The 25,028-nt window shown below is 43.6% G+C and overlaps 2 protein-coding genes across 2 annotated transcripts in view; both read right to left on the reverse strand.

The window, feature by feature from the left end:
- uros (uroporphyrinogen III synthase) overlaps positions 1–17,366 on the reverse strand; it is an 82,599-nt gene extending 65,233 nt beyond the window's left edge. Inside the window, exon 1 of the mRNA XM_064320725.1 lies at positions 17,363–17,366. The gene's annotated coding sequence lies outside the window, so the exon portion shown is untranslated. The remainder of the gene's footprint in view (positions 1–17,362) is intronic.
- The window catches only part of LOC135247368 (disintegrin and metalloproteinase domain-containing protein 12), an 83,768-nt gene that overhangs the window by 24,791 nt on the left and 33,949 nt on the right, over positions 1–25,028 (reverse strand). Inside the window, exons 4-11 of the mRNA XM_064320727.1 lie at positions 16,336–16,414; positions 10,489–10,565; positions 8,968–9,154; positions 6,489–6,554; positions 5,270–5,341; positions 4,624–4,793; positions 4,418–4,502; positions 1,155–1,303 (exon numbers count right to left, since the gene is read on the reverse strand). Coding sequence (XP_064176797.1) covers positions 1,155–1,303; positions 4,418–4,502; positions 4,624–4,793; positions 5,270–5,341; positions 6,489–6,554; positions 8,968–9,154; positions 10,489–10,565; positions 16,336–16,414 — 885 coding nt within the window. The remainder of the gene's footprint in view (positions 1–1,154; positions 1,304–4,417; positions 4,503–4,623; positions 4,794–5,269; positions 5,342–6,488; positions 6,555–8,967; positions 9,155–10,488; positions 10,566–16,335; positions 16,415–25,028) is intronic.

Raw genomic sequence — 25,028 nt, forward strand, 5'->3', positions numbered from 1 at the left:
GGTAGTTAAGTATTTATTTCGGGCTTCTGAGAGAACTCTCACAATACATATTGTATGAGCACACCAGAATAATATCATGCAAGTCGCTGTGCCTGGAAACAAAGTCTGCAATGGCAGTGACTTCTATTTCCATGCAGCTTGCCCCATCGAGTCCAATGGCGTTCCTCTCCATACCCATCTGGCCAGATCTGTTTTGCTACGGATGCCCTCAAAATCCCTTTCGTTTTCCTTCCAGGATGGCCGCCTCCTTTTCGCGAAGCACGTAACTGAGAATCGTGTTACCCCGTTTTTCATGGGCAGAGGCCAACGAAAACAAGGAGCGAGGCATCCAGTAAAAACACTAAACCTTCTGCTCTTTGGGGCCGTTGGTTCTCCCAAAGCTACCGCTCGGTCCGGAAACTTCTATCAGGCCTGAGGTTTCTCACCTTAATTGTTTTTTCAGGACTGACAGCAATAATGGATATCCTCAGGATATATCAATCCAGTCTAGTGCGTATTTTTCTTTTTTAAAAATGGCGTAAAGCAATGAAAGCGATATTAATCTGAGAGCGAGTCTCATTGCTAGTTAATATAAACTGTTGCCCATTGAATGGCATGTCATGTATGTATGATATTGCAGCTGATGAATCCTGTATTGACCAACCATTGGCCTGAGAGCCAAAGGGGCTGTGGTCACATGACCCAGGCCACAGAGAACTTCCAGCTGGCTTCAAGATCCACGCTCCGGTCCGAGTGCTAGACACGGTCACGTGCAAAGAACGCTTTTTCAAAAAAACAACAAACAATCAACGAGTTTCGCGCACACAAATGTTTACATGCTATCGGCAATCGAGCCTTTGCAATTAACATGCAATTACTGTCTGGTACGGGTCAATTAGCGCAAGGTTAATGACTGCTCGTTAAAGTTTGAGAATTAAGACATTTAAAAGGCCTAGCAAAATGGATCTCATTTGGGTGCAATGAGGCAGTTACTAGTGACATACTATATCCCCCTTAATAACGAAAGGGCGCATAAATCTCACAAGCTAGGCCCAGTTAACACACTGGAGCCCTGGGAACCCTGAGATCGCAACGTGAGACGTCTCCGTTTGTCCAGTTCGCCCGCTACCTGTCCGTCATGGTACCTATGACACGGGACTCACCACCGCACTCACCCAGTGGACGGCGTCATAATGCATCCCCCTCGGTCAGCGGTCACCCGGCAACCGCAGCCCCTCTCCGGCGTGTCGTGGTTCATTCCGAAGTTGTGGCCCAGCTCGTGCGCCAGGGTCACCGCCGCCCCCAGCGGGTTGTCCGAGTGATCCTGAAGGCGGGATTGAGCCCGTCAGATTCTCACAGGTAACAACATTCCCAGTGCGCAGAAAGAATATTTCATTACCTCTGCCCGTACACCCCTAAACATTCACAAACATTTCAAAAATTACTATTCCGCAGACGCAGCACGGTGTAATTGCCTCAGTTGCACCCACAAAATATCAGACTCTGACGGCTATTTCATAATTACAGTTCTGCCTTATTTCTGCCATAAAACGTAATTGGATTTCACATAAATGAAAGCAGGAAAGCAATCAATGAACTAAAAGGGGGAGGGGAGGAGAGAGGGAGAAGCACACAACACACAAACAGGGCAAACAATTATCTTGAATATGGGGGGAAAAAAATAGCAGAAAACAGCCTGCTTCGGATTCTACTGCGAGTAATGGCTACCGCGGCGTCAAAGATTTAATAAAGGATCTAGTTAGGCCCCCGCTGATCCGCGGCCGTTTCCCGGGCCACACCGCGGGAAATTACGGCACGCTTGAGCGCGCCGTCGAGAGCTGCTCCCGCCCGCCGGAGGCTCCGTCTGAATCCTGATGGCGGCAGATGTGGCTCGCAGATTTAAAAAAAAGAAAAAGAATGAAGCTGATTGATGGAGTTTTTTTTTTTTTTTTGTTGCCCAGATGAGCGGACCGAACGACCTTCAAGCCCGAGTGCGCTGGAGGTGAAGCAGCTGTTGTGTGTCCCGCGAGGCGTACCCCCCGCCGCCCCCTCCTCGTCCCCCAACACCTCCCCCCCTCACGCTGATTATGTAAGGGTAAGGACCTGTCTTGTTTTTCCGCGCCGCGACGCAGAGAGGGTTCAGTGCCGGAGGTGAGGACGGCCCAACGCGACCCAGCGTGGCGGTCAGCACGCGCCGTCGACGGAGAAGCCCAAGGGCCCCCCGGGAGCCGTAAACGGCGGCGGCTGACCTGCTCCCAGCGTGCCGCGGGGCCGCGTCCCAGCCGCGGTTCAGTGATCATTCAAAAATATCCCCCCTGTGTTTTTTTCGAGGAGCTTTCCCACCAATTCCATTAGCGTGTGTGGCATAGGAAAGCAGGATCTTTCTCCTTCTCCTGATTACAGGGCAAACTGTGGTGAGGATGCATTGGAGTTATACAGAGACACAAGGACACTCTTGCTTCGCTTGGATATTTTAGCTATAGTGGGTTTTGTGGCTATCACCACTGAATATGCATGAAGAGGAATTCACAGTCTGTGGTTAACCTATGGAAAACCATAAATATGTCAGAGCATATGAGGTCAGGCTGTGACGGTGATATAGCACCAGTGCATTAGATATATAGTACTATATATTATCATTATAAACATGCGCTAATCGCCAGCAGCTCACCTCAGTGACCTGCTGAGCGGTGAGAACATTTTGTCCAGAATGGCGCCACATATGGTACGGCGCCATGTGATATATTTATGCTTTTATGTTTTAATGTCTGGAATATATACGGGGAGCGATGAGTTCTTCGTTTCCCATTTTATTCATTTTCACCGAGATTAACGGGTTCGCTTCGGCGGCTTCAAACGCTTTGTTAGGCCTTGTCAGCGGATGTTAAAAATCTGCCTTCGCCTCGTAACCCTGACCCCCCTTTGTGAAGTCAGAAATACTCAAATGCAGACACGTACAGCGCAACAAAAGAGGGACGGCGTGCTGGGACAACGAATGCGCCGAAATAACGTAAGGGGCACAGGGAGTGTTCCCCCAGCCCCATAACTCCAGACAGACACGCGCCTTTAACGACTGGGATGGGCCTTCACCAGCTGTGTGGAATATTGGGAGATACACATCTGGAAACAAGCTGCAAACCCGATGCCCCACCCTAATATATATTATTTCAGAGTATGTGTCTGTTGCATCACTGGAATACAATAACCCTGCAGGAACCACACCTGGTTGAAGTATGACCGTCGCCCCCAGAAAACTGTATAGCTGCACCAAACAATGGGATGTAGTTACCCTTGCACAGATTGAGTCACTTTTTTTACTTAGGACAAAATTAATAAATGGGCCTATCATAAATCACAAGACTACAATTCCTAAAACTTTGACCATTTAATTGCCTATAGGTCTTGAAACATTAGTTTAACGTCACAGCTAATCCTAACAGACAATAATTTACAAGCATTTTCTCTGTTCTTTGTTTTAAAAAAAAAAAAATTTAAGCTGTTGTCCCTGTATATGTACAATAGACTCCTTGTGGGATCAATTTATTGTCTCTCGTTGAAATTCAAGGGTCATGTTTCGCACAAATCGATATGCGCAGTGATTTCCACATCAAATGGCCTTCGTCTTAGGCGGGATTGGATGACAATCTACTCCTTAGATAACATCTCCATCCTTCCGTGAGCATCCCGGTATCCATGTCCTGATCTGGTGTTAATGACTCCTGTTTCCACTAAAACCCATCATTCACCCCCCAGGAAAACAGCGCTCATTTTCTGCTGATTCTGAAACACACAATGCCTCCGATTGTGTTTGTGAGTGTCTGGCTTAGCTTTGACTCTACACCAGGTGACCGTGGGCTTGGACCCATTGAGTCTGAGACAGAGCTGCCTTCTCAACCTCAATGCTTTTAACCTCAATTGCTAGATAAAACTTCTGATAATAAGTGCTCAAATGCTCATATCTTCAAGGCTCAATACATTCCCTTGGGTAAGACCTTCTGCATTATCAGAGCAAATACATAATTTGTAAGATGAGAATGTAGACAATGTTAAGTTACCTGAATGTAAAGCAACTGGAGCGTATTGTAAGCGCTGATGAGGCAGAATTAGGCACTTAGATAAAGCACTTGGATTATTCGACTCAGTGGATCATCAGACTCTCTAGGGCTGTTTTATTTGCAGCCAGAAACAGTTCAGCCCAAGGCTACATACTGGACAGCGTTCCAGCCACTATGATTTCATCTGATTTTCTCGCTTGTAAGCGTTTAATACCATGACCCAATTATGATTTATATTGTTTTTCTATTGTTTTTTTAAAAAAATCAGATTTTCATTTTCTTCCTCGCGTTACTTATGCAGGCCCAGTACGACCGATGAATAGAGGGTGTGAGCGGCAGTGACCAGGATGTATCACTGTTCCGGCCGCCGGGACCACACTCACCATGACAATACCCCCCGACTGCTCCGCCGTGCACATGCTCATGATGGGCGCCATGCCGATGGTGGTGCCCTGGAAGTACACTCCGCTGTGGAGGAGGGGGGGGGGGGGAGACAGGGAAACCACAGTTCAGGCAGCCCCTTCCTGAAACCACACCCCCTTGTTCAAAACTACGTCACATACTTGCATGCAAAGTGGGCGGCACCTACCTGATCAGCTGGGCGTTGTCGTGGGGCCTCTGCGGAAGGAGGCGGAGCTTCCTCCAGTCCAGGAACTCGTGCAGGGTGGTGAAGGGGTCCTGGGTGACTGCGCACTTGTCTGCATCGCTCCACACCTCCAGGCCCACCAGGGCCACCCGGATGTTCAGGGCTCTGTAGAACTGAGAGGGCACCACAGGTCGCATTGATGTTTAAATCAGACACATTCCATGGGTGACTAATCACCAGATCTCTCTGAACTTTCTTTTTTTTTTTACTCTGTAGCACTTTGGGATTTATTACTAATGAAAAGTGCATTACAAATTAAATGTATTATTATTATTATTATTATTATTAACTTGTCCAGCATGCCTATCAAAGTCCACCCATCAATCCCCATTTAAGATAGCTAAGGTCCTTTTTGCGAGTAAAGCAGTTGGAGGAGTTTACCAGGAATACACAGTGCACCACCCTGGACATACAAGTTGTCAGTTTTATATGTCCACTAGCATAGTATAGAATGGTGTTAGAATACACATACAGTATTTCTTTAACAATAATTCCACATTGTCAGTATTTTTGTGACAATCGTTATTTCTTTTTCATTTCCAAAAGGCGTCTCAGTTCTCTGGAGACCCTGTTCACCTGCAGGTTTTACCTTGTCGACGTAGTTGGCGATTTCAGCCAGCCTCTGCTTCACCTTCTCCACGTCCTTTCCTTGCTTCTGAAACTGATCATCGGACACAGATGAGAAACACAGGAGGCGGGGGATTCCCCACAGCGCTTTGAAGTTGTGTTTTACAATAAGCACAAAGGCACGAACTCAAGAACTGGGTTCCAAGGTCGTATGTTACATCCTAACAACTTCTCCTGCATGTGGTTACGATTTTATACATCTTTAAAACCTCACAGATCATATAGGTTCCATAATTTGCTCTACATGATGTCAGCTGCGCTGGCTGTGGGTTGAAGCTAGCTGAGGATTTTACAGAAAAAAGACAAAAACTGATTAAAGGCAAATTGGTGAGAAGATAAGAGGCTGGTGCTTTTAAAGATTGGGGGGAATGGAATCTGTTAAGATCTGGATGGAGCACAGATGTAAAATACATCATTTGCCATAAATCCAGGGGAGACATCTTCTTTATCTGTTATATTAGTTCGGCAAGTGCAGTACCCCACACTGGTTCCTGTTTCTGTCTGGGAGGTGGAAGAAATTTACTGCTGTCATGACTTACAGCTGCAAAAGATCGAAGAGATCACCGTGCCAGGAGTTTTGTTTCAATGATTTATAGGGAATGACCACTCTTGAAATTCTCAGCCATTCTGATTGGCAGAAATTGACTCACCTCACATTTCCCCGCTTCTTTATCCATGAACTCTATCAAGGAATAGGTCAGTCTCATTGTATCCACCTACCCTGGCCTGGCAAACAAAATGGCGGACAGGGCCGACCACCGTACAGAACGGACAGGGGTGACCTCGGTGTTCCTGCCACCTCAACAATGGACCTGCCACTGACGGGCATGGGCTGCAAGCTTCCCCCTCGTGCCTGTCTGATTTCTGTGAAAGATTGCCACCTTCCTCCACACTCTGCTAGACACTGTTCTGAGGCTGTGAGCATTCACCACTCTTCCTCTCCCACACAGAGCTCTGTTATGCGGCTAGACACACGGCATGTGCAATTTAGTGTGGTGGTCAGGGCACTTTAATCTGAACCAGGAGGATGAATACATGGGTAGATGAATAGAAATGAGCCCTCACAGGAGATGCCTTTGAGGGTTACATCAGAGCTAACAGAGAGTAGCATCTGACACCATCTGTCTGGATTTTTCCGGTGTCTGCCGTCTGATGCTACATGACACTCGGATCCTCTTTACCTCTCGGTTGTCAGCCACAATGATCAGCTCCACGTATTTGGTGGTCCTCTGGGCGTGTCTCTTGTGCTGCGGGGGGTGTGGATTGGGGGGGTGGTTGGAGAGACAGAGAGAAAACATTTCACTTTCACTCTTAAAAAGACCAACCAGAGACATAGCATCTGTTCCTATCCAACAGTAAAATGTCCAGTGGGCCTTTGTTCCCTCAAACAAAAAGTCTTTCAAAGTATGTTTGGGTTTCACAATTTTTTTGACCGTGACAGTAATAAAAGGAAGGCCTGTTTGGAAGTGCAGCATCTATTATGTTGGCCTTTACTTGATAAACATAGCAAAGAATCAACCATGGCATTAAAATGAGGTAGGCATCCCTCATAATATAGTTAAACTGAGCTCAATTATTTGTCCTTAAATTTGAAATGCTATTCTTTTTATCCTTCAAAAGCACCTTTCTACCTTTCTTTTTATCTTCACAAGCACTGTTTGCTGGTTTGAGGCGATGACTAACCCCAGTAAAAGCTGTTTATGGTTTATGGTTTTGCTTTTTTAGTTTAACAATGCATTTAATTGGAAAAAGTAGAACACAACTGTTGATTGAGTCTTGGCCAAAGTCGTCTTGGGCAGCCTCCAGTGTCAGACAGTTTATTGGGCAGAGTTCCTCCATGGCTGCCGCCCTCAGGTTCACAGTCTCAGCGTGACATGTCCAAGACAGATCCATGCCACGCCTGCGAACCAACATGTGACAGAGCACAAGGGCTTCCCTTTCATCTTTACCTTTTCCCAAGCTCTTAAATCTAACCGCATATTTAACATAAGAGCCCTCCAGGCATGGTACTATGAGCAAATCCCCAAACCCAGGTAAAGCATTTAGTTGTTCACACCGAGGCTCTTGAAATCCTGCTTTTCACAAGAGCCGCAGACTAGGAGTGTGCTTGTTACAGTACATCCAACAAAACATTTCGCTGACACTGATTTCCAAAAGCCTCTTGACATTTTTTGGAGATCAGCTGCTTTATTTCAAGCCCTGCTTTGATACAGACGTTGATAGACACTCGGAAGATTAATGATATTTTTTGCTTAGCAGACAACATGAGTGGGTGTTCGCTTCAACAGCCTCTGCTGCTGCTATAGACAATTCTATGTTTAGCAAACTTCACTCAAATTCATGCGGTGAACCACCTATTCACCTGCATCTGGTCTTCTTGTTATCTCTGCTCACCCCTGCCATTATTCCGCTGCTCTCTGCCTGTGTCTGTCTGTTACAGACCCTGCCCAGGCTGTCAGTTAGCCCTACCATATGGGTGGAGCCACGCTCAGGAGCCACGCCCACCTCCACTTTCCCAAATCACATCGAACAGGGGCTCAGGAACCTCCCAGGGCACGCACTGCTGTGTGAAACCACACCAGCAAGACGGTTGTGTTAAAGTTAACGGTGGTGTCGTTTCCACAACCTGCGGCTTTCATTCCTGTACGCAATGCCCCATTAGCAGCTCTCCGCTCCAGCTGTTTATCACGACGTTTCCCACCTGTCACCTGAGTGGGGAGGAAATGACATTCGCCCATTCCCAGACACGTTTTGAATTATCATAAATGAAGTCTAGAGAAACCTATTTTTGTGACCCTCACATTTGTGACAGAAGAAAAAAAAACGCAGGATCTTAATTGAATGAAGCCTAATGTCATCAGATAGTAGGCCGGCAAGATGGGGAGCATAACCATTAGGAACTATTTCAGGAAACAGCATATTTTCAAGAGAATAATAAATCACTGGAATTACTATCGCATGAATGGGCTGACAGCAAAGCATTCTGGTCATGATACATCACTGAGCACTGAATAATCCTGTGCCTCTTAACAATACTCCAATTCACTTATCCCTACAGAAAAAAGATACGGGAGAAAAGATGAGCCTCAGTTCAACCCCACTACAGTTATCAGGGTTATGCTATACAGACAGAACTGTGACTTTTATTGTTTAATACAAAAAGGTCTTTCTGGTACTGGATGATCATAATCCAATAATGCCAAAGACTGTAACAGACAAGCTCATCCGGCTCTCTGCAAGGCCCAGGTGAATGCAAGTAGCCACTTTCCCATAATCTCATTGGCATGACAGCAATCCTCCCTCCAGGCTTCTATGGCTGAGGGCTTAACCCTTGTACTGCCAAACCAGTTGGAGGTGTACACTGACAGAAATAATCCAACCACTCAAGCGTTACATGATATATTCGGGAATACCTTTCGCCACAAAGAAAGCAAAACAAATAGGCACTCAGAGCAATTTTCCAGTGGTTACCTAATTATGGAAATTTTCAAAATGCATTGTAACTGCAACTGGAATTGCTGAATTTCAAGTGTGATTCTGACAGCTTGTCAATATGAACTTATACTGAAATTTGTTCAGCGTTTGCAAAGTCTCCTGTGGTCAAATTGAGTTGTACCTGCCAGTGACTTCCGAGCCCTCTGCTCCATGCAGTGATCTTACCCTGGAGCTGAACTGCCGGAAAGGGCCTCCCACGTAGTCCGTGACCGCATTCGATATGTTGAAACCGTGACCGCAGGAGCCAGGGGACAAGCGGAGGTTCTCTCCTCTATAAATCAAGTGAGTGCCGTTGTCTGGAAAGAAGGCGGGTTCCAGAACAAAGGCCTTATCTTCAAGTGCGATGAATCCCCTGGAATGGAAGGATTTCTGACATTAGTACTGGTACAAATGAGCCCCTGTGTCGTAACCCAAAACCAACGGACCTTTCTGCTAACATCAAGCTCTGATCAATGAAAACACTTTCCCACTTGTGAAGAATCCCACCAAATATAGAATTTTTTCCCCACAATTAATAGAGTCATTTTGTAACTATTATGACTCCTAAAAAGTATATCCATTGCAGATTAGTGGGACACAATTTTGAATTTGAAATCAGGCAGTGAGTCACAACTTCTAATTTCCTGAGGCAGAGTTCATTTTAAGTTAATGAGAACAATGAAGATATTAGATGCTATAATGAATAAAAATGTAGGGCTAATGGATATTAATATGCACTTCCTTTCATCTTTGGGAGAGCAGTGAGAATGTTTTGTGATTAAACTCTAAACTAGGAAGGGATAGTGAACAGGACATTAGGACACATCAACAATCTCCATTTTGGTCAATGTGATCAAAGCCCAGCCTCCCTTGTCTCTGTCATGTGTGCATCTCCTCTTCAGAAGTGCTCCTGCAGTTCCAAAATGGAGGTTTGTTGATTTTGTATTGTATCAGATACAGTATATTAAAAATCTCACAGTGCAGCCCTCTGTGTGTGCGATTTAAAGCAACGCCTCCATCCATGGAACCAAGCTGGACGCCACGTTGTAGTGATCTCACATTAAACCTAATAGACTTCAAAAGTCTCTTTGCTGCCAACTAAAACTAAAAACAATTTGTCTTGGCTTGCAAGAAGATTTTTTTGTCACATAAGGTATCTGTATCTGTCCGTCCAAGGGCTTTCATAAAAGACTTACGGAACGATTAAAAATGACCACCCTATAAAAACATTTTAATGATTACCAGCCTTATTCCTTTGAGAGTGATGACATTCATTGGTCCATTAGCTAAGCAATTCCTGATACTGTCCAGTAACACGATCTGAAAAGTTATTGCAGCAAGCCATCAGCCAACTGCTCTTCATCATTGCTCCTTATGTGGCTTTATGTGAAAGCAAATGTTTCTCCTCACAGAAATGTTCATGCAGTAATTAATCTCACAAATCTGTGTCCAGATACTGAGTTTTTAAGAGCAGTTTTAAACTCTGACAAATTACCGTCTGAGAAGAGAATTCATGAGCGAGGAAAGTGGGGACAATCATAATTCACATGGATTCACTTACTTCATGGGGATGTGAACACATCTCTCGCTGATCACCTGATCTGTAAGGATCCACTAGGCCAAGAGGAACGGTTTTATAACAGTGTGAGAACTGTGACACTGGGGCTTGCATGCTGAGACACACTAAAAAGCTACCGTCAAACTCACCTGAGACCCGAGCACGCACTGAGGCTGACGTCCGAGTGGACACGTCCTTCAACCACTCCGTGGTAGTAGCAATTTACCTAGTAAAGCACAAAGTCCATTGGCATTACATTGTGCTCATACTGCATATTTACATTCCATAAACATATATATTCACATTTCATTAAAGCTGAAGCGTTCAAAAAATATGATTGTTTCGCAAATAATAGGAATTTGGATATACACTGGAAAATCTTACTGTAAACATTTATTTTACATTCATTTATTTCTTATGGACAACACAGACAACATTTATTGGGCAGTACAGTTATCATATATTTTGCATTGGAGGCTCGTTTCTATCATTGATCGCAAGACGGCCTTTTATGATAAAAATTTTGATGATGACATATTACATTTACATGTAAATACAGATAGAAATACACAGATGATGCTCAGCTGGCTGCCAGTTTAACATAGTTTAAACCAAAAAAAAAAAAGATTTTTTGAGGTACTAAGCCAGCCTTTCAAACAAATTCACAAAAGAATGATTCGTTTTGTGATTAAGGCAAGTACACAAAAACATGACATCTTTAATCATTGCAGTGTGTGCATTTTTGCGACTGGTGAGTCACTGTATACTGTCTCTTTAAGGAGCCTGTGAAGAGTGTGCGTCTGTTTCTGCTGAGAATCTTCTGAGGTTCAAACCCAGGCCAAGGTCTACCCCCCTTCCTGGAACAATTTTGTTTGAAGATGTGCACAGTTAGCGTGTATGAACACAAAATGAAGCATGAAAGTGCATACAGCATGCTTGCAATATCACAGACGTGTATGCAAAAACCAAAAAACACACGCATACGCACACACACACACACACACACACACACACACACACAAGCATATGTATGGTTTATGTACACATATACTAATGAAGGGACTGGAGTACAATATAATAAAGCCTTACAATAAAATACTGCAAATGTCCAAAGGGAAATAATTCAAAATGCAATGGCTATGAATTTATAGCGCAGTACAGTACGATCCTCTGGGAGAGCGGACGTTAATCAGAATTACCTTAAGTCAATTAAAGCCTTTTTCATTTATCAGCTGGGTGCTATTTATTGTCAAAGGCAATCCATTGATTTGGGCATTGGAGCCCTTGGTGAGTAATATCTGACCAGGTAAAACATATGTCTTGTGCAGCCAAATAACAGCCTCTGTCCTGGATGGCACAGAAATATGGTGGAAGGCTAATACAAAGAGTTGTAAATAGGCCTGCCCACACACTGGACATGAATCAGCCCTATGGCAGTTTTTATTTGTTGGTATATCCAGGGAGCGGACTGTACTGTGGAGGATTGCGCAGTGCAAAAATGGTTAGCCGAGGGCTCGCACTCAGAAGCTCTCCCTCTGCCTACCTGCCCACCCCACTTCCAGCAAGCAGGAGCAACAAAGGCCGCCTGTCGGAGGAGGAGGAGGAGGAGGAAGCGTCTGGTTTGGAGTGAAAACACGGCTCCCGTGTTATGGCTGGCACGCCTCTTTTTAAGCGTCGAGGGTTCGGGTACCGCACCGCCGAGCACGCCACGCGGTAAGACTCAGCGGAAAAACTATCCGAAAGTCAATATTGAGCCTCGGGAGGAAATACTTGCCCTGGTATTTTCGGAGCGGGCTCGGTGTTTAGCTGGCACGTTTCGCAGTCTTGGTGGTTTTAACTGCTTTCAGACTAACCACATGGTGGGTTCCCATTATCCTCAAATTGCTCGCTGTCCCAGAGGAATTTCATTACCCCTATCAAGTGTTCCACTGAATTACTCACTGACCACTGGACAATTGCAGTACAGTTTTAACTACTCTGGTTAACCCCATGGTCACTGTAGACTTGTTCTCTGTCCCATTACAGGATGTCCACATTTATCTCATGCTACACCAACAATTCAAGGATTTTCACGTCCTTTCAAGATCTCATTTTCCAGAATTTATGGATTCTTTTCATTCCAACCTGAACCTCAATCATATAATGTGGATTCTGATCTATGATCAATTCTGAAGAGCATTATTTAAATAAAATGTAGATATCAAAAATGTCAAGCTGAGCACCAAAATCTCTTACTTTAAGTACCTCTGTCAGACCTGTGCCATTTCAAAACCTTTCAAGCATTTTCAAGGAATGTGGGAACCGTGGTCATTGCAACAGAGTTCCTTTGGCCCAGCATCTTAGGACTTTCTTATTCTGTAGCTAAATGCATGACTCACTGCCATAATTACCACACAGGTTCGCTTAGTGAAAATCGATACCACAAGTCTGATATGCAGAAAACCAGCCACATCTTCCACCAGCCAGAACGATTACTGATTTATGCTAATGCCCAAGATCAAAAAAGGCTGACACAGTCCCCCCATAAATTAAATATGAAAGCATTAAAGTGATATTAAAGTGCTAAGTTTAGCATTTACGTTAATACCGGCCACACCATGTTTCTTTAATGCCATAATGGCAGTCCGGTATTAATAAAGCAGCTGTAAATAGCCTTCTTTTTCACGGGCAGGCAGCAAGCCAGAGACCGACATGACTATTTCTGCCAAGGGTGTTCCACTGCCTTTTTCCACATTGAGAAACTGGGACAAAGGGAAACAAGCTGACAGCACCACCAAGGGAAGGCTTGTTAAGGAGCTCTGGGCTTAGAATACATGCAGGAGTTCTGGTTCGGCATTACACAAGGCTAAGGGGCATAGAATTTACCGCCTGCTATCCCAGCAGCTTGCATTATCATTGCGTCTTCTCAACTTTCTTGTCAGTTCTCACCTTCTGATTATTCTCTGGTCTATGTGGTCTGCATAGCTGACAGGCAATGGAGATGTCAAATGGCATATAGCAGCTTGAACGCTAACCTTTGGCGTACCGGCGCACCCCGCAGTCTAGAACATAATTGACGGTGCCAATGCTAGCTCGGTCCAACAGTGCCGAGTGATGGCACACTGTCAGAAATCCTGTAGCTTCATCTATTGACGGAGAATGTCAATCAGCAGAGTTTAGCCACCCTCATCACAAACAAACAACCCCTTGGCGAATCGAGCACCTGCAGTCTACTATGTGCAGCTGCTGTACAGCTGTAGTATCGAACACAGAGCGAAAGGAAGCGATTCAATAGTTAGCTACAAAAACTTCAGAGCACACAGATACTAGTCCCTGCTTTCCTCAATTGGCAGAGGATGTCGTAGCAAAGGGACAAGCTTACAGCTGCACTCAGACATTCCAAACTTGGAGAACAGGAAAAATGGATTAAAAATAAAAAGCTGAGGGGGAATCCCCAAAAGGTTTGTGAAGCTTTTGCACCCATTAAACAGTTGTACTGTAAGTACCTGAAAAACACAATGTGCTATTCACAAGGCCCTGACAGTGAATGGAAAGTGCATGCAAGTCCACTACAGGGAAACAGTGGCCCATTGCACCGTCTGGGTCTTCCATATTTTTTTGACAAATATTTATGCAAACGTACTGAAATTATGACTATGTTTCATATCTGAGACATTTCCTTTGTAGATAACTTTCTCAATTTTAGTTCTGGAAACTTAGCATTGACATTTCCCACACTGGAATTTAGCATTTATGTATGTTTCCATTCTAAACGACACTTCTTTCATTAAGAATATTTAATTTCAACACATAAGCACAAAGAAAAGGGCAAGAAAACAAACAAAACTGAAGTAGAGTGACAGCGAAGTTCAGACATCAACTACAAGATCCAAGAATATGCTATTGTTAACACAGCCCTTGGCCTCAAACCCGCAGTGAAAACATTTCAAGTCTCCTTTGTGCTGTCAAGCAAGGACATTTGCAATCTCAGAACCTTCTAATGCAGACTGGCTTGTCAAACAAATGCAGTCCCGTTAGAAGAACTGTGTTCTGTCACTAGTGTGAATGAGGGCAAGCCTCTTCCCCCAATGCTGAATCAGGCTGAATTAAAACTGACTGCCCCCCCCTCCCCCCCCCACACACACACAGACACACACAGACACACCCCTTCCCCACCCTGTTAGCGCCCTGAATTAAGTCAGTGAGTCCCCCGTTCTGTCATTTTCACAGCCTCCCTCATTGTCTGTGCGGTATGGAATGAGTGGAATTCGCAGTGCTCTCCAGTAAGTCCAACGGCGATTTGGAAAGGTGCAGCCTCAGTCTCAGTGCACTCTCCGCTTACTGTATTTCACGAAGTGAATGTGTACCATTGTTCACACGGCTTCATGTTTTTAACGGCTATGAAATTCAACATCTCTTTCCCATGCTCTGTATATTTTAAGTCTTCTACTATACCTTTTTTGGTCTGTTTAACTTTTCTTTATTCTTTGTGCTCTTTCTACTCCTGGAAAACCAAACTTTGCACCACCCACTAGCCCAAAGTTCAAAATTCAAAACTTTGCAGTGGAATGAAAAGTTAAAGACAGGACAAACTGTTCCTCAGTTGTGAGGTGCCTCTTTTTAAGGAGATATTTCACTTTCTTGAGTTTTTTGTTGTTATTTCAGTAGTAGGCCCAGAGTTTTTGTGTGTGGTGAATGTTATTTTTAATTCCCAAATAAGTTTTTCCCAGACCTTATGGGGCATCAGTGGGTTTGTGTTTAATGCAAGAAAATAAACTTCAAGTAAACTCCAACAGCTTCCACAACCCTTTATGGCTCCAGAGGTCATACATGTTTACATTATCTGATTCTTATTTCTAAAATGACATTTAATCTCATTTTCAGTTGGTATTATCCCTTACGACACATGCACCCTTAGACTACTTTATTCAGAAGAAGTGTCCACGCTTCTGTTTTTAACAGTATGAAATAAATTCTCTTCCCATCCTTATACATTTGAAGTCACAGTACCTTTGGAGTCTTAACATTTCTTTCATTGTACTCTTTTCTTGGACAAATTCACCACCACACCTAAATTCAAAATTATTCAGGGAATGAAAGTTAGCCCGGGCAAACTTCATTGGAGGTGTTATTATTAAAGAGATCTATTGACTTTCTGAAAATTTTGTTGTTTTACCAGTAATCCAATTTTGTGGAGCGAAGCTTAGAAAGTTTAATCCCCAAATAAGTCTTTCCAGACTTTCAAATTGGTGTTGTATGTTTGCAAGAAAATCAAACTAAGAACCCACACAGCTGAGCACCATTGCCAATTGTCAACGGTATTTACTGGTCTTTTTGAAATGACCACTGAATTCAGTTTTGGTAGTACGTGCTGTGGACACAGCCGTTATGATACTTCTTTCGGAATTAAGTTAGCATTTCGGGCGGTGAAGGTACGTCAATGCATCAGTTCATATCCAAGCAACATTCATCACTTTTATGTTTCGCTTCACAGTCTGAAACATGAACTACAATGAAAACACCCCCAAAGCATGTCTGTTCCTGTAAATCAGCCATTTAGGAGAAATCTGTTTATGAATGCCAATATGAATAAAATATCTTGCAGTCAGTAATTATCATTGCTGTGTGTGCGTGCATAAGCGAATAGAATTTCAGCTTTATTCTTTTATCTTGGCCAAGAGACTAAATGTGATCTATGTCTTATTATTCATAAGTCGTGATATGGTCTGTAATATGAACAACGCAAGCAATTTTTACATGATGTCTAGCTTGTTTTATATACTACAGGACCTACAGGTAAATTTATTGCACGCACGGGATGCTGTTACTGTTACTGGCTAAACCAGGGGAAGCTCCCTGCTCAGGCTGTCTTTCTGAATGCCTCTCCAGACTCCCAAAAAATGTCGAAACCATCTGGACTAGAACGTTCCAATGCGGCGAAAGCAACTGGAGGATGTGTTTGTTGCCCCGAACAATCATGTAAGCAAACGAGGGAGAAGGCCCGGTCTTCAGCCTACCGTAGAGTTTGGAGAGCCAGTGACCACGCTTCCGTTCTCCAGGTAGTGAGTCTCCGTGTAATGACTGGCAAACAAGCCCCTGTGAAGTAAATAAACAAAGAAGGGAAAACACATGAGTTCCTTATCCCACAATTACAGTAAGAGCTCAGTCCCTGAAGATTTTTTTTTAAATGCAGTTTATTTGCTCAAGGGCTTTTTTTTAATCAAGCATATTAATAAATAAAAGAAACCTAAGGCTTTGAAGGACAGTTAGGCAGAGACACCGCAAACAGTTACAAGAGGAAAGGTACAGTCATGAGGCCCCGCCACATTTTTCCCTGATGAGTTGCAAATTACAGTGTGTGTGTACTGTACTTCATGTGGGGCTACAGCATGTCTTTCTGTGTGTTTGAAGATAGATGAAGGCCTCTTTATTTTAACTTTGTGTAATGGTCAAAATATAATGTATTCTGTACAACACATTACATTTTACATGTTCTGTTATAAATCCGGTCTACCTTAAACCGCCACCAGTCTCCGAAGCTGCTGGTGATTGCAACTGACATAGGTTAAAACCTGGTATGTAAGCTGCAGAAGAGAGACCATTTTGTAAGAAGCAAGGTTTCGTTCAGTGGAACACTGCAGTTTCCCCATTGCATTTTTTTTTTCAAATAAATACCTTTTTGGAACACCCTATCTCAGATGTTTTTTCAATCATTCTGTGAGACAGAGCAATAGCCAGCTTATGTGTGTGTGTGTGTGACAGAGAGATAGAGAGAGATCGGGTGTGCTTTTACAGGTTTACATTTGTGTTTGGTTGCGTTTAAGCACGCACGTGCGTATTCCTGTGTTCATTTATGTAGCGTTATTTCTGTGGCTCTTGTTTGTGTCTGTGTGTGTTTGTGACTGCGGGACGAGAGCAGATGTCTGGCTGGAAGATATTCTAATGGAAAAAGAGACGCCCATCAGTCGCTGGATCCTCTTGCTGATCTCACAGCTGAGAACTCCGCCCTCAGCGGTCGGGGTACGCAGCGTCCGCTGGTCTTTTTTGTTCGAATGCCGTGAGAGTAAAGAGCCAGGATCGATCGTAGATCACCGCAGCGCAGGGGACAGAAGTTAGGCGCATCAAAACAGTCCTTTATTATTTATTGCTTTTTTATGAACAAATGTCTTAATTAAGCCTGATTTCAGAGTCAGACAGGCGGAACGGCAACATCTGCCCACCATCCGCAGAAACACGTGATTAATGGTGTCTGTGCTTGCAAACCACACTGCCAAACAACCGCAGAAAGCACCCTAATACGGTACCGTGCGCACAAATGCATTCTGGGAATCGCAACGCTGACCCAGTACATCGTTACCATACTCCGCTGCTGCATCGCTCGCTCATTCCCATTCAAACCTGCAGGTCAGAGAGGAGTTTCCACACAGGAAAAGAATCCATAAAAAGGTGCGTCGCCACATCGCCTCATCGCCCCACGCAGATGCAGAAAAGCTGCAGGCAAGACACAGCCATCCCACAGCGCCCTGGGGTGAATTACAACACCAGCAACCTTGTCCACTCGGTGTATATCAATAAGCAGTGATCTAATGAGATGTGGTGGTGGGGGGGGGGGGGGGTTTAGTCCCATCTAAAATGCATTAGGCCTGGGGACGGCACAGCGGCAGAGCTCATGGAATGGGAGGCGGCCAGCGCCGCTTCCCCGGCGAGCAGGCGGGCCTCGGGCCAATGCCGTGTCTGCACAATCCGCGACGGTAATGCGGCCGCTTCGACCGGCCGAGAGCTGGCTGAAGTCATCTCGCCTCTGCGAACTCTTAAAACGAACAAAAAAATACCCCCTCCATCATGATGAAATCCATATGTAACCGGCTCGTCCGCAAAGGGAGCCCGCATTTGATACGGGCCGCCTCACCGGTCCTTTCGAATCAGGCTACGCGGGGCACGCCCCCCAAAATGACAGAGGGGAAAACAGCAGGACAGACGAAACAAGAGAAATAAAGAAAAGAATGTTCATTGCTGGAACTTCATGCACGGCATTGTGAGAAGCAGCACTGGCCTGTCGTTGTTGCCTGTTAGGAATTAGAGAGAGTCGCAGCACGAGAGCTCTCTGGTTCGAGAGAGACACTCTGAGCCAGCCAGACCTTGGACCCCCTTCTTCTCTGAATCACCCATCTGCGCAACAGAGATTTATTGCGAAACCAATTTCACATTTGGATGTGAATTACCCCTGCTTCCACCGAAGCCAAATCGACAAACCAACTCTTACTCAGCATTGGGATGACTGACACAAACTTGGAAACGTCATGTCATCACTCTCCTTTAATCATGAACATGCACGTTAAATTTACTGATTTCTGTAAATCTTTTTAACAGCTTAGGATCTTTATGCGTTTCCCATGGAACAAACAGAGATTTAAAATGCTCCATTACTGGCAGTTATATTGGCAGACCGTTGTAGACGTATAAGAACAAGAGATCATGCGTAAAGTTCTTTATGTTTCTGAACTGCTGTCAGGGCCCTGTCACCGCTCACTCTGCTGATCGGAACAGAATTATGCATTTTGTCTCGTAAGACAGCCTCGAAATCTTCAGATTTCGTTGTTTTCACCAACAGCACTTGTATAACAGATACCCACACGAGAGAGAATTCTGTCATGTTCTTGTACTTTAGGTGTTGCCTGACAATGAGTATTTATTGACTTACTTTCCCACTGACAGAACTTTAATTAACTGAAGTACGTTTATTTCCGGAGATTCCAGAGCTGTGATGAGACTCCTAACCAGCACTTCGGGGCGATGTCTCAGATGTAAAAGGAGATAAAAAAAACGGCAAACACCGAGAATGCCATGATTACATCAGTCACTGCAGAAAGACCAAAACAAATTGATTCTGAAATTTCTGACAAAATGTATCCAGGATTGCTGCTTACAGAGAACAATTTTCCAGCCTTTCACTTTTTATGACAAATGCTTTATCTGGATCTGCAGTTGATACATCATATGCTTTTCAAAAAATACTTCCAAATAATTTTCAAATGCTTTTCAAACAAAATTTTTATTCCAAAAGATGGGCGCATGACCACAGCATGTGATGCTTAGCCGCTCCTGTGTTCCATCGTTTGTGGTCAAGCTTTCACTGCGTCTTCACTGCTAATTGCTGTAGTCAGTGGAAGGTTGCGTTGGCATGATACAACAGCCTAACCTCAGAAAACCTCTTCTTCTTCTGAGATATTGATTTGGCTCATTGGGATTTTGGCCCTGTCATCTGAGCTCCAAGCGCAAGATCCAAGCAGCTGTTGCATCGATAGCACTTTTCACATAGCATTTCACATAGCAGTGCCGCACCCTTTGGGCTAACTGGCCTGAATGCACAAATGGAAAGCAACAGTGATTCAGTGCACGGTGTGGGTGGAGAATTGGCAGCCAATGAAGAAGGAGGACTCGGGTGTGGTACTGTACCTCAATCTGCAGAAAGGGGTCAGGATCGCAACCTGGATCGCAAGGATCACCACAGTCACAGAGGATTTGGTCTTTACCCAGAGTGTAACTGAATGAAAGAAAAGCCTGCCAGTAAAATCTGTTCTCTTTTCCGGTCCTATCCGTAGTGCACCTCCTTGCTGTGCCGTTCCTGAATGAAACTATAATCTGGATCAAAATGGTGTTTGAAAACAAACAGGTGACTGTGGTGAGGCGTGAAGGTATTGTATATGCAGTTAGAGGTAAGAATGTTTCTCTTAATTGCACTTTAATTTGATGCTCAGTCACAAAGAAACAGCAGGTCTTTATTAAAAACCAGGGAAAAAATACACCGTTAATAATTATACTTAACCACTGCACTGACACAACTGTCTTCATTTCCATAAATTTAATAATGGTTTGAATCAATAATAACTGAGCCCACCACCCACAAAGCCTATTGAGACTCATCACACTTAAACAACAATCTAATTAGGGAATTCTCTAGAAATCCACAGGTTAAATATGATTAAAGGCTGCCTTCCAGCAAAGGCACAAAGGTCCTGCATATTTCTTTCTTATTTCATTATTTAAAAACCTTTGTGGTTTTGTACAAAAACCCTTCATAACTGTGGGTGTGAATTTAATTTAAAGAGTACAAATGCGGGCAGTATTCAACGAACAAGCGTGTGCTCCAATAAAGATCATTAAAACCTGGGCACCTGTTGAAGGTAAGGCTTATTTTTACCAGCCCCAAAATGAACTTTCTGTTTTTTCTTTTTGTGTATGCGTTCAATTCTGCAAGAGAAAGTCTCTAGACACATGTAGTTACAGGAGCTCTAATGTAGCACTTCATAAGGCCCAATCTACACTCCTCACTTCAAAGTAAATCTCTTGGTTTTTAACCCTAACCCTAACCCCACAAGCACATGTACATTATATATACACAAATGCTTGCACAAATGGGTGCACATGGGTGCACACACACACACAGCGGGCGATCATCTGCTCTTTATTTTCACCTTTTTACACTCATACACAATGACACATAAGTTCACATAAACATGTGAAAAGCTCGGAATTAACCAAGGAGATGACAGGAAACTCAACGGCTCCATGGGCACAATCACAAGAAAACAGGCCGGGACTAATTTTGCAGTCAAGAGCGAGGCGTAAAAAAAAGGCGTAACAGCGAGCGCCCATCCTCTCCCAACCTCAACCCAGATCCTCACACCCGTTAAAATAATCTCCAGAAGAACGCGAACAGTTTTCTCTGCAGATTTCTGTGACTGATCGAGAAGCTCTATTACAGACCGCTTTCTGTGCGAGCAATGAAAATTCATACAGACGAAAATACTTTTTCCCCCATGTCTGTGACCGTCTCACACAGTGAAGGTCAATCATTCCTTATTTAGTACCGCACCGTGTTACAAATGAGCTGTCACACCATTTTTCCACGGGAACAAAGAAACTGAAAATTCAAGCATTCTCAAACAATAATAACACGTGACTCTTTTACAACTTCGACCCATCCAAGTATCAAAGGAAATCTGATATTCTAGTATATTTGCAGGTGACAGAATGCCTCCCTGTGCACACTTCAAGTGAACCTCAGGAGTCAGCCCAGCCTTCCTCTGTTTCTCAGGAGAACAAACTGTGCATCTTCTGTGTCTGAACTGACTCTCCTAAAATCTACACAGGAGCATTACACAAAGGAAAAATGGGAAAACAATGCAAGATACAAATGAGACAAACAAGAAATAGGAAAACGGAATCCTCATCTTGCAAGGTGTTCCTTAATATAGAATCATAATATTATTTGCATCCTTTTTTCTTTTCTTTTCTTTTCTTCCTTTCTGTTTTCTTTCCAGGTTGAGGAAAGCCTCACATTTTGGACAACAGATGTAATGAGTTGGTTGAAAATCAATGAAGAGAACGTTTAATAAGATTGTATTGATCTTATATTGATAAGATCAAGTGATACACAAGACATTTTCATATGGCAGAGTGCATGTCTTACTTTCATTTGGGAAGAAAGCAAAAGAGATCTTTTGCATTTTTCTCATCCTCTGGGAACATCATGTTTGTTTATCATCTTTGAACAAAAAAAGAATCTACACAAACAAATGATTGCACTAACAGAGATTTGTTACCAAGAGTGAGGGATTCACATCTTTGCTTTGCTTCTACATTTTGACTTTTACATATTTATTTGACCCAATTCCAACAGCGTCAACGATGGTTAATAAATACAGCAATTCCAGCCGACATCTACAGAAAAGCTTGAAGTAGTTTCAACAACATTTCTTTGACAATATTATCTTTTATAATTTCATAATCCCCAAGACTCCTTTGGGGTCTCTTAGGTCTGAAAACGCCATAACATGGCCTCTTCTGAGTCAGTCCTAATTGAAATACAAGCACTGCATACCTCCTCAGGAGTCATTAGATAAGGTGGACCAAGACAGGAACAAAACCAAACAAGACAGCTGTGGCTGGTGGGTCTTGTTCCATTTACACACGTAACTGAACCACCCAAACTGACCTCAGTTCAGCTGATGGTCCACCCTGGTGTTTGGGGACCTCAAAGCACACAAAGCCAAGGAACAGTCAGATAAGCGGGGATAGATTTTGCTCAAAGTTTTAAAATGACTTTCTGTGTCTTGGCTCAGCAAAGACACCTGGAATGTAACAACACTCATTTTAATAAAGATGAGGGGTGGGTCACTGGATTTGTTTGCTCTTTTCCTGATAATAAGTCAGGTCACTGGAGAAGTGTTAATTAAAAACATTGCACCTCTGCATGGTTGTGAAAATACATGCAAGTTCAAATCACGTGACATGCGGTGCTATAAATGTTTTGTAACAGCCTTGTGGGTTAACACTACGGGCCCTATTTTTGTGACAACGTTAGCAGAAACGCGCCTGGGCGCACATGAAATTGCTGGTTTCATCTCCCACAAATGGAATATTTGTCACCTGCCCAGGTTCGGTAGTTTCGTGTTGTGCAGTAAACCCGTTTGAACACAAAATGGTGAACACCGCTTTTAAAGGGGAGGAAATGGGCGCTCTGTTTGGCAGTAATGAAACCAAACCCCAATTACACTCACAGTTAATTTTTTGCTATCAAACCAGCCTCTTCTACAGCCGCGCCATAATTGCGCAAAATTAACAAACGCCCTTTCTCACCAGCGCATTGAGTTAACACTAGAATCTGAGAATTGCGCCTTGACTGTTAAAACAGAGCCCTTGTGACTGAATAAATATGCTTGGAAAGGGAATTATTAACTTTCTGTACTTTTTGTCATATTTTCAGTTTTTTATGTAATTTTTCAATTGGGCTATACAGCTTTCCTCTGTACTGAAAGATATTTTAAATACTTACAGAAGTTTCTCATGACTTTTCCGGTTTTATAATGACATTTAGTACAGGGCATTTATGGGTCTGTGGTCTGAAGCAAGAGAGAACACTTCACAAAACCCCCAAAGCAGATTGCGCAGGGACCCAAAGCAATGGTTGGCTTTATCGCAATGACTTTTTCCTTTCCGGGAATCTCTCTCATCATTCACAGTCGTAGCCGTGACAATAGCGGACAGATCAAATAGTCATTATCAGCAAGGACTCCGCAGTGCCTTCACACACTGCGGTGGATCTCATTTAAGCACCAGCAAACCCACAAAATCAATAAAGTGCCACGCTGCACACAAGCTAATGCAGAAATATGTCTTTGATTGATAATGAAGGCTGAACGCACATGATCTCAATTATTATGGCTCCGTGACTGATATCAGTTTTTTTATGCTCCACTAAATTTGAATTAAGAAAGAAACCCAATCAGAATTCTAATGAGGTGTGCTAACAATTTTGGCCGCTCCAATACAGGGACCAGTGCCTCTCTAAAAAGTGTAGATAGCAGCTGATTTCTAGACCGGGGAGGTGGGTGATGATCTGTGAACAGTAAAGGCAGCTGCTCTTCTCTGAACAGTAGAAGTTATGTAGTAAAAGCTTCTGCTGATCTCTGGATAGTAGAAGTTAATACTAAACTCTCAGCTGAAAGGTTTCTGTGGAGCACTGGACAGCAAAGGATGCTTCTGATCCAGGAACAGGAAACATTTCTGCTCATTTTTGTTCAGGGGAGGGAGATACTGATCTGGCGACAGGCGCTAACTGACAGGCTAAAGGTTTTTGCTAAGAGAAGTCCTTTACACCCTCAGTCCAGGACAGGCCATACAATACACTCCACTTCTCTTGACTTTCCCTATAAATACCCTCCCACACATGTACTATTAAACCAGCACAGCGGGATGTTATTAGTGTGAACTCATGAACTGAAGCCAGCGGCAAGAAAGGTTTCCAACTGTCCACGCCATTTCACGCAGCCTGCCGCTATTCATGGAGTCTCACGTAAATAAAACACTCGATGAAAAAACACACTTTGGGGGCTACCGAGTGGCTTAGCTGGCAAAGCCACTCAACACGAGTGCAGGCTAAGCCTCAGAGCTTAAATGTTGTTTGTGCAAAAACTCTGAACAAAACTCTCGAACAAACAATAACCAGATATCGATCAGATAAGTGCACAAACAACCACTTAACGGATATTCTGGAACGATCTCGGAGTGTTTACCACCTCCACCAAATAAGTGTGATTTTCAGAGTGTGGGGGGGGGGGGGTCAATATCCCTGACTTTTTCAAAATTCTTCGAGAAGGCAAAGCACTGCTCACACATTACCATGGTGTCTAAATAACATGATGTAAACACAGAAACCAAAAAAAATATATATGTAAGCGGTAACGGGGAAAGGCAGAAGAATAAAAATTTCTGAAAAGTAAACTCTGCTGAAGCCGTGAATAGACCAAACGGACAGGCGCTCAATAGTCAGCCGACAACAAGGGGGTCAAGTCGACACGTGACAGAAGTGAGCTGTCCCAGCCCTCTGATGATGAAGTGGTCACACTATGCTGATGGTTGTCGCCTCATTTGCACCTATTTGCATTCTCGGCCAATCGCCGCCTTGGCGTATTCCTGGCTTAAGACCCAGCAATTCATTTTTGTCCCCTGTAGGGGACAGAAGTCTCTTGTCTTAATCTCAAGAACCAAACAGTACATTCAACTTTGCTGAAACTCACAACGGATATTCAAACAAAAATAAAATAATAATAATAATATTTAGAATTAATATTTAATATTTTTGAAAATATTTTCACCGCAACATGTTTTTTTGTCCTCCTGCCAGGTCCTGTGGCCTGTGGAACGT

This window comes from Anguilla rostrata, chromosome 2 (assembly GCF_018555375.3).
Source record: "Anguilla rostrata isolate EN2019 chromosome 2, ASM1855537v3, whole genome shotgun sequence".
NCBI lineage: Eukaryota > Metazoa > Chordata > Actinopteri > Anguilliformes > Anguillidae > Anguilla > Anguilla rostrata.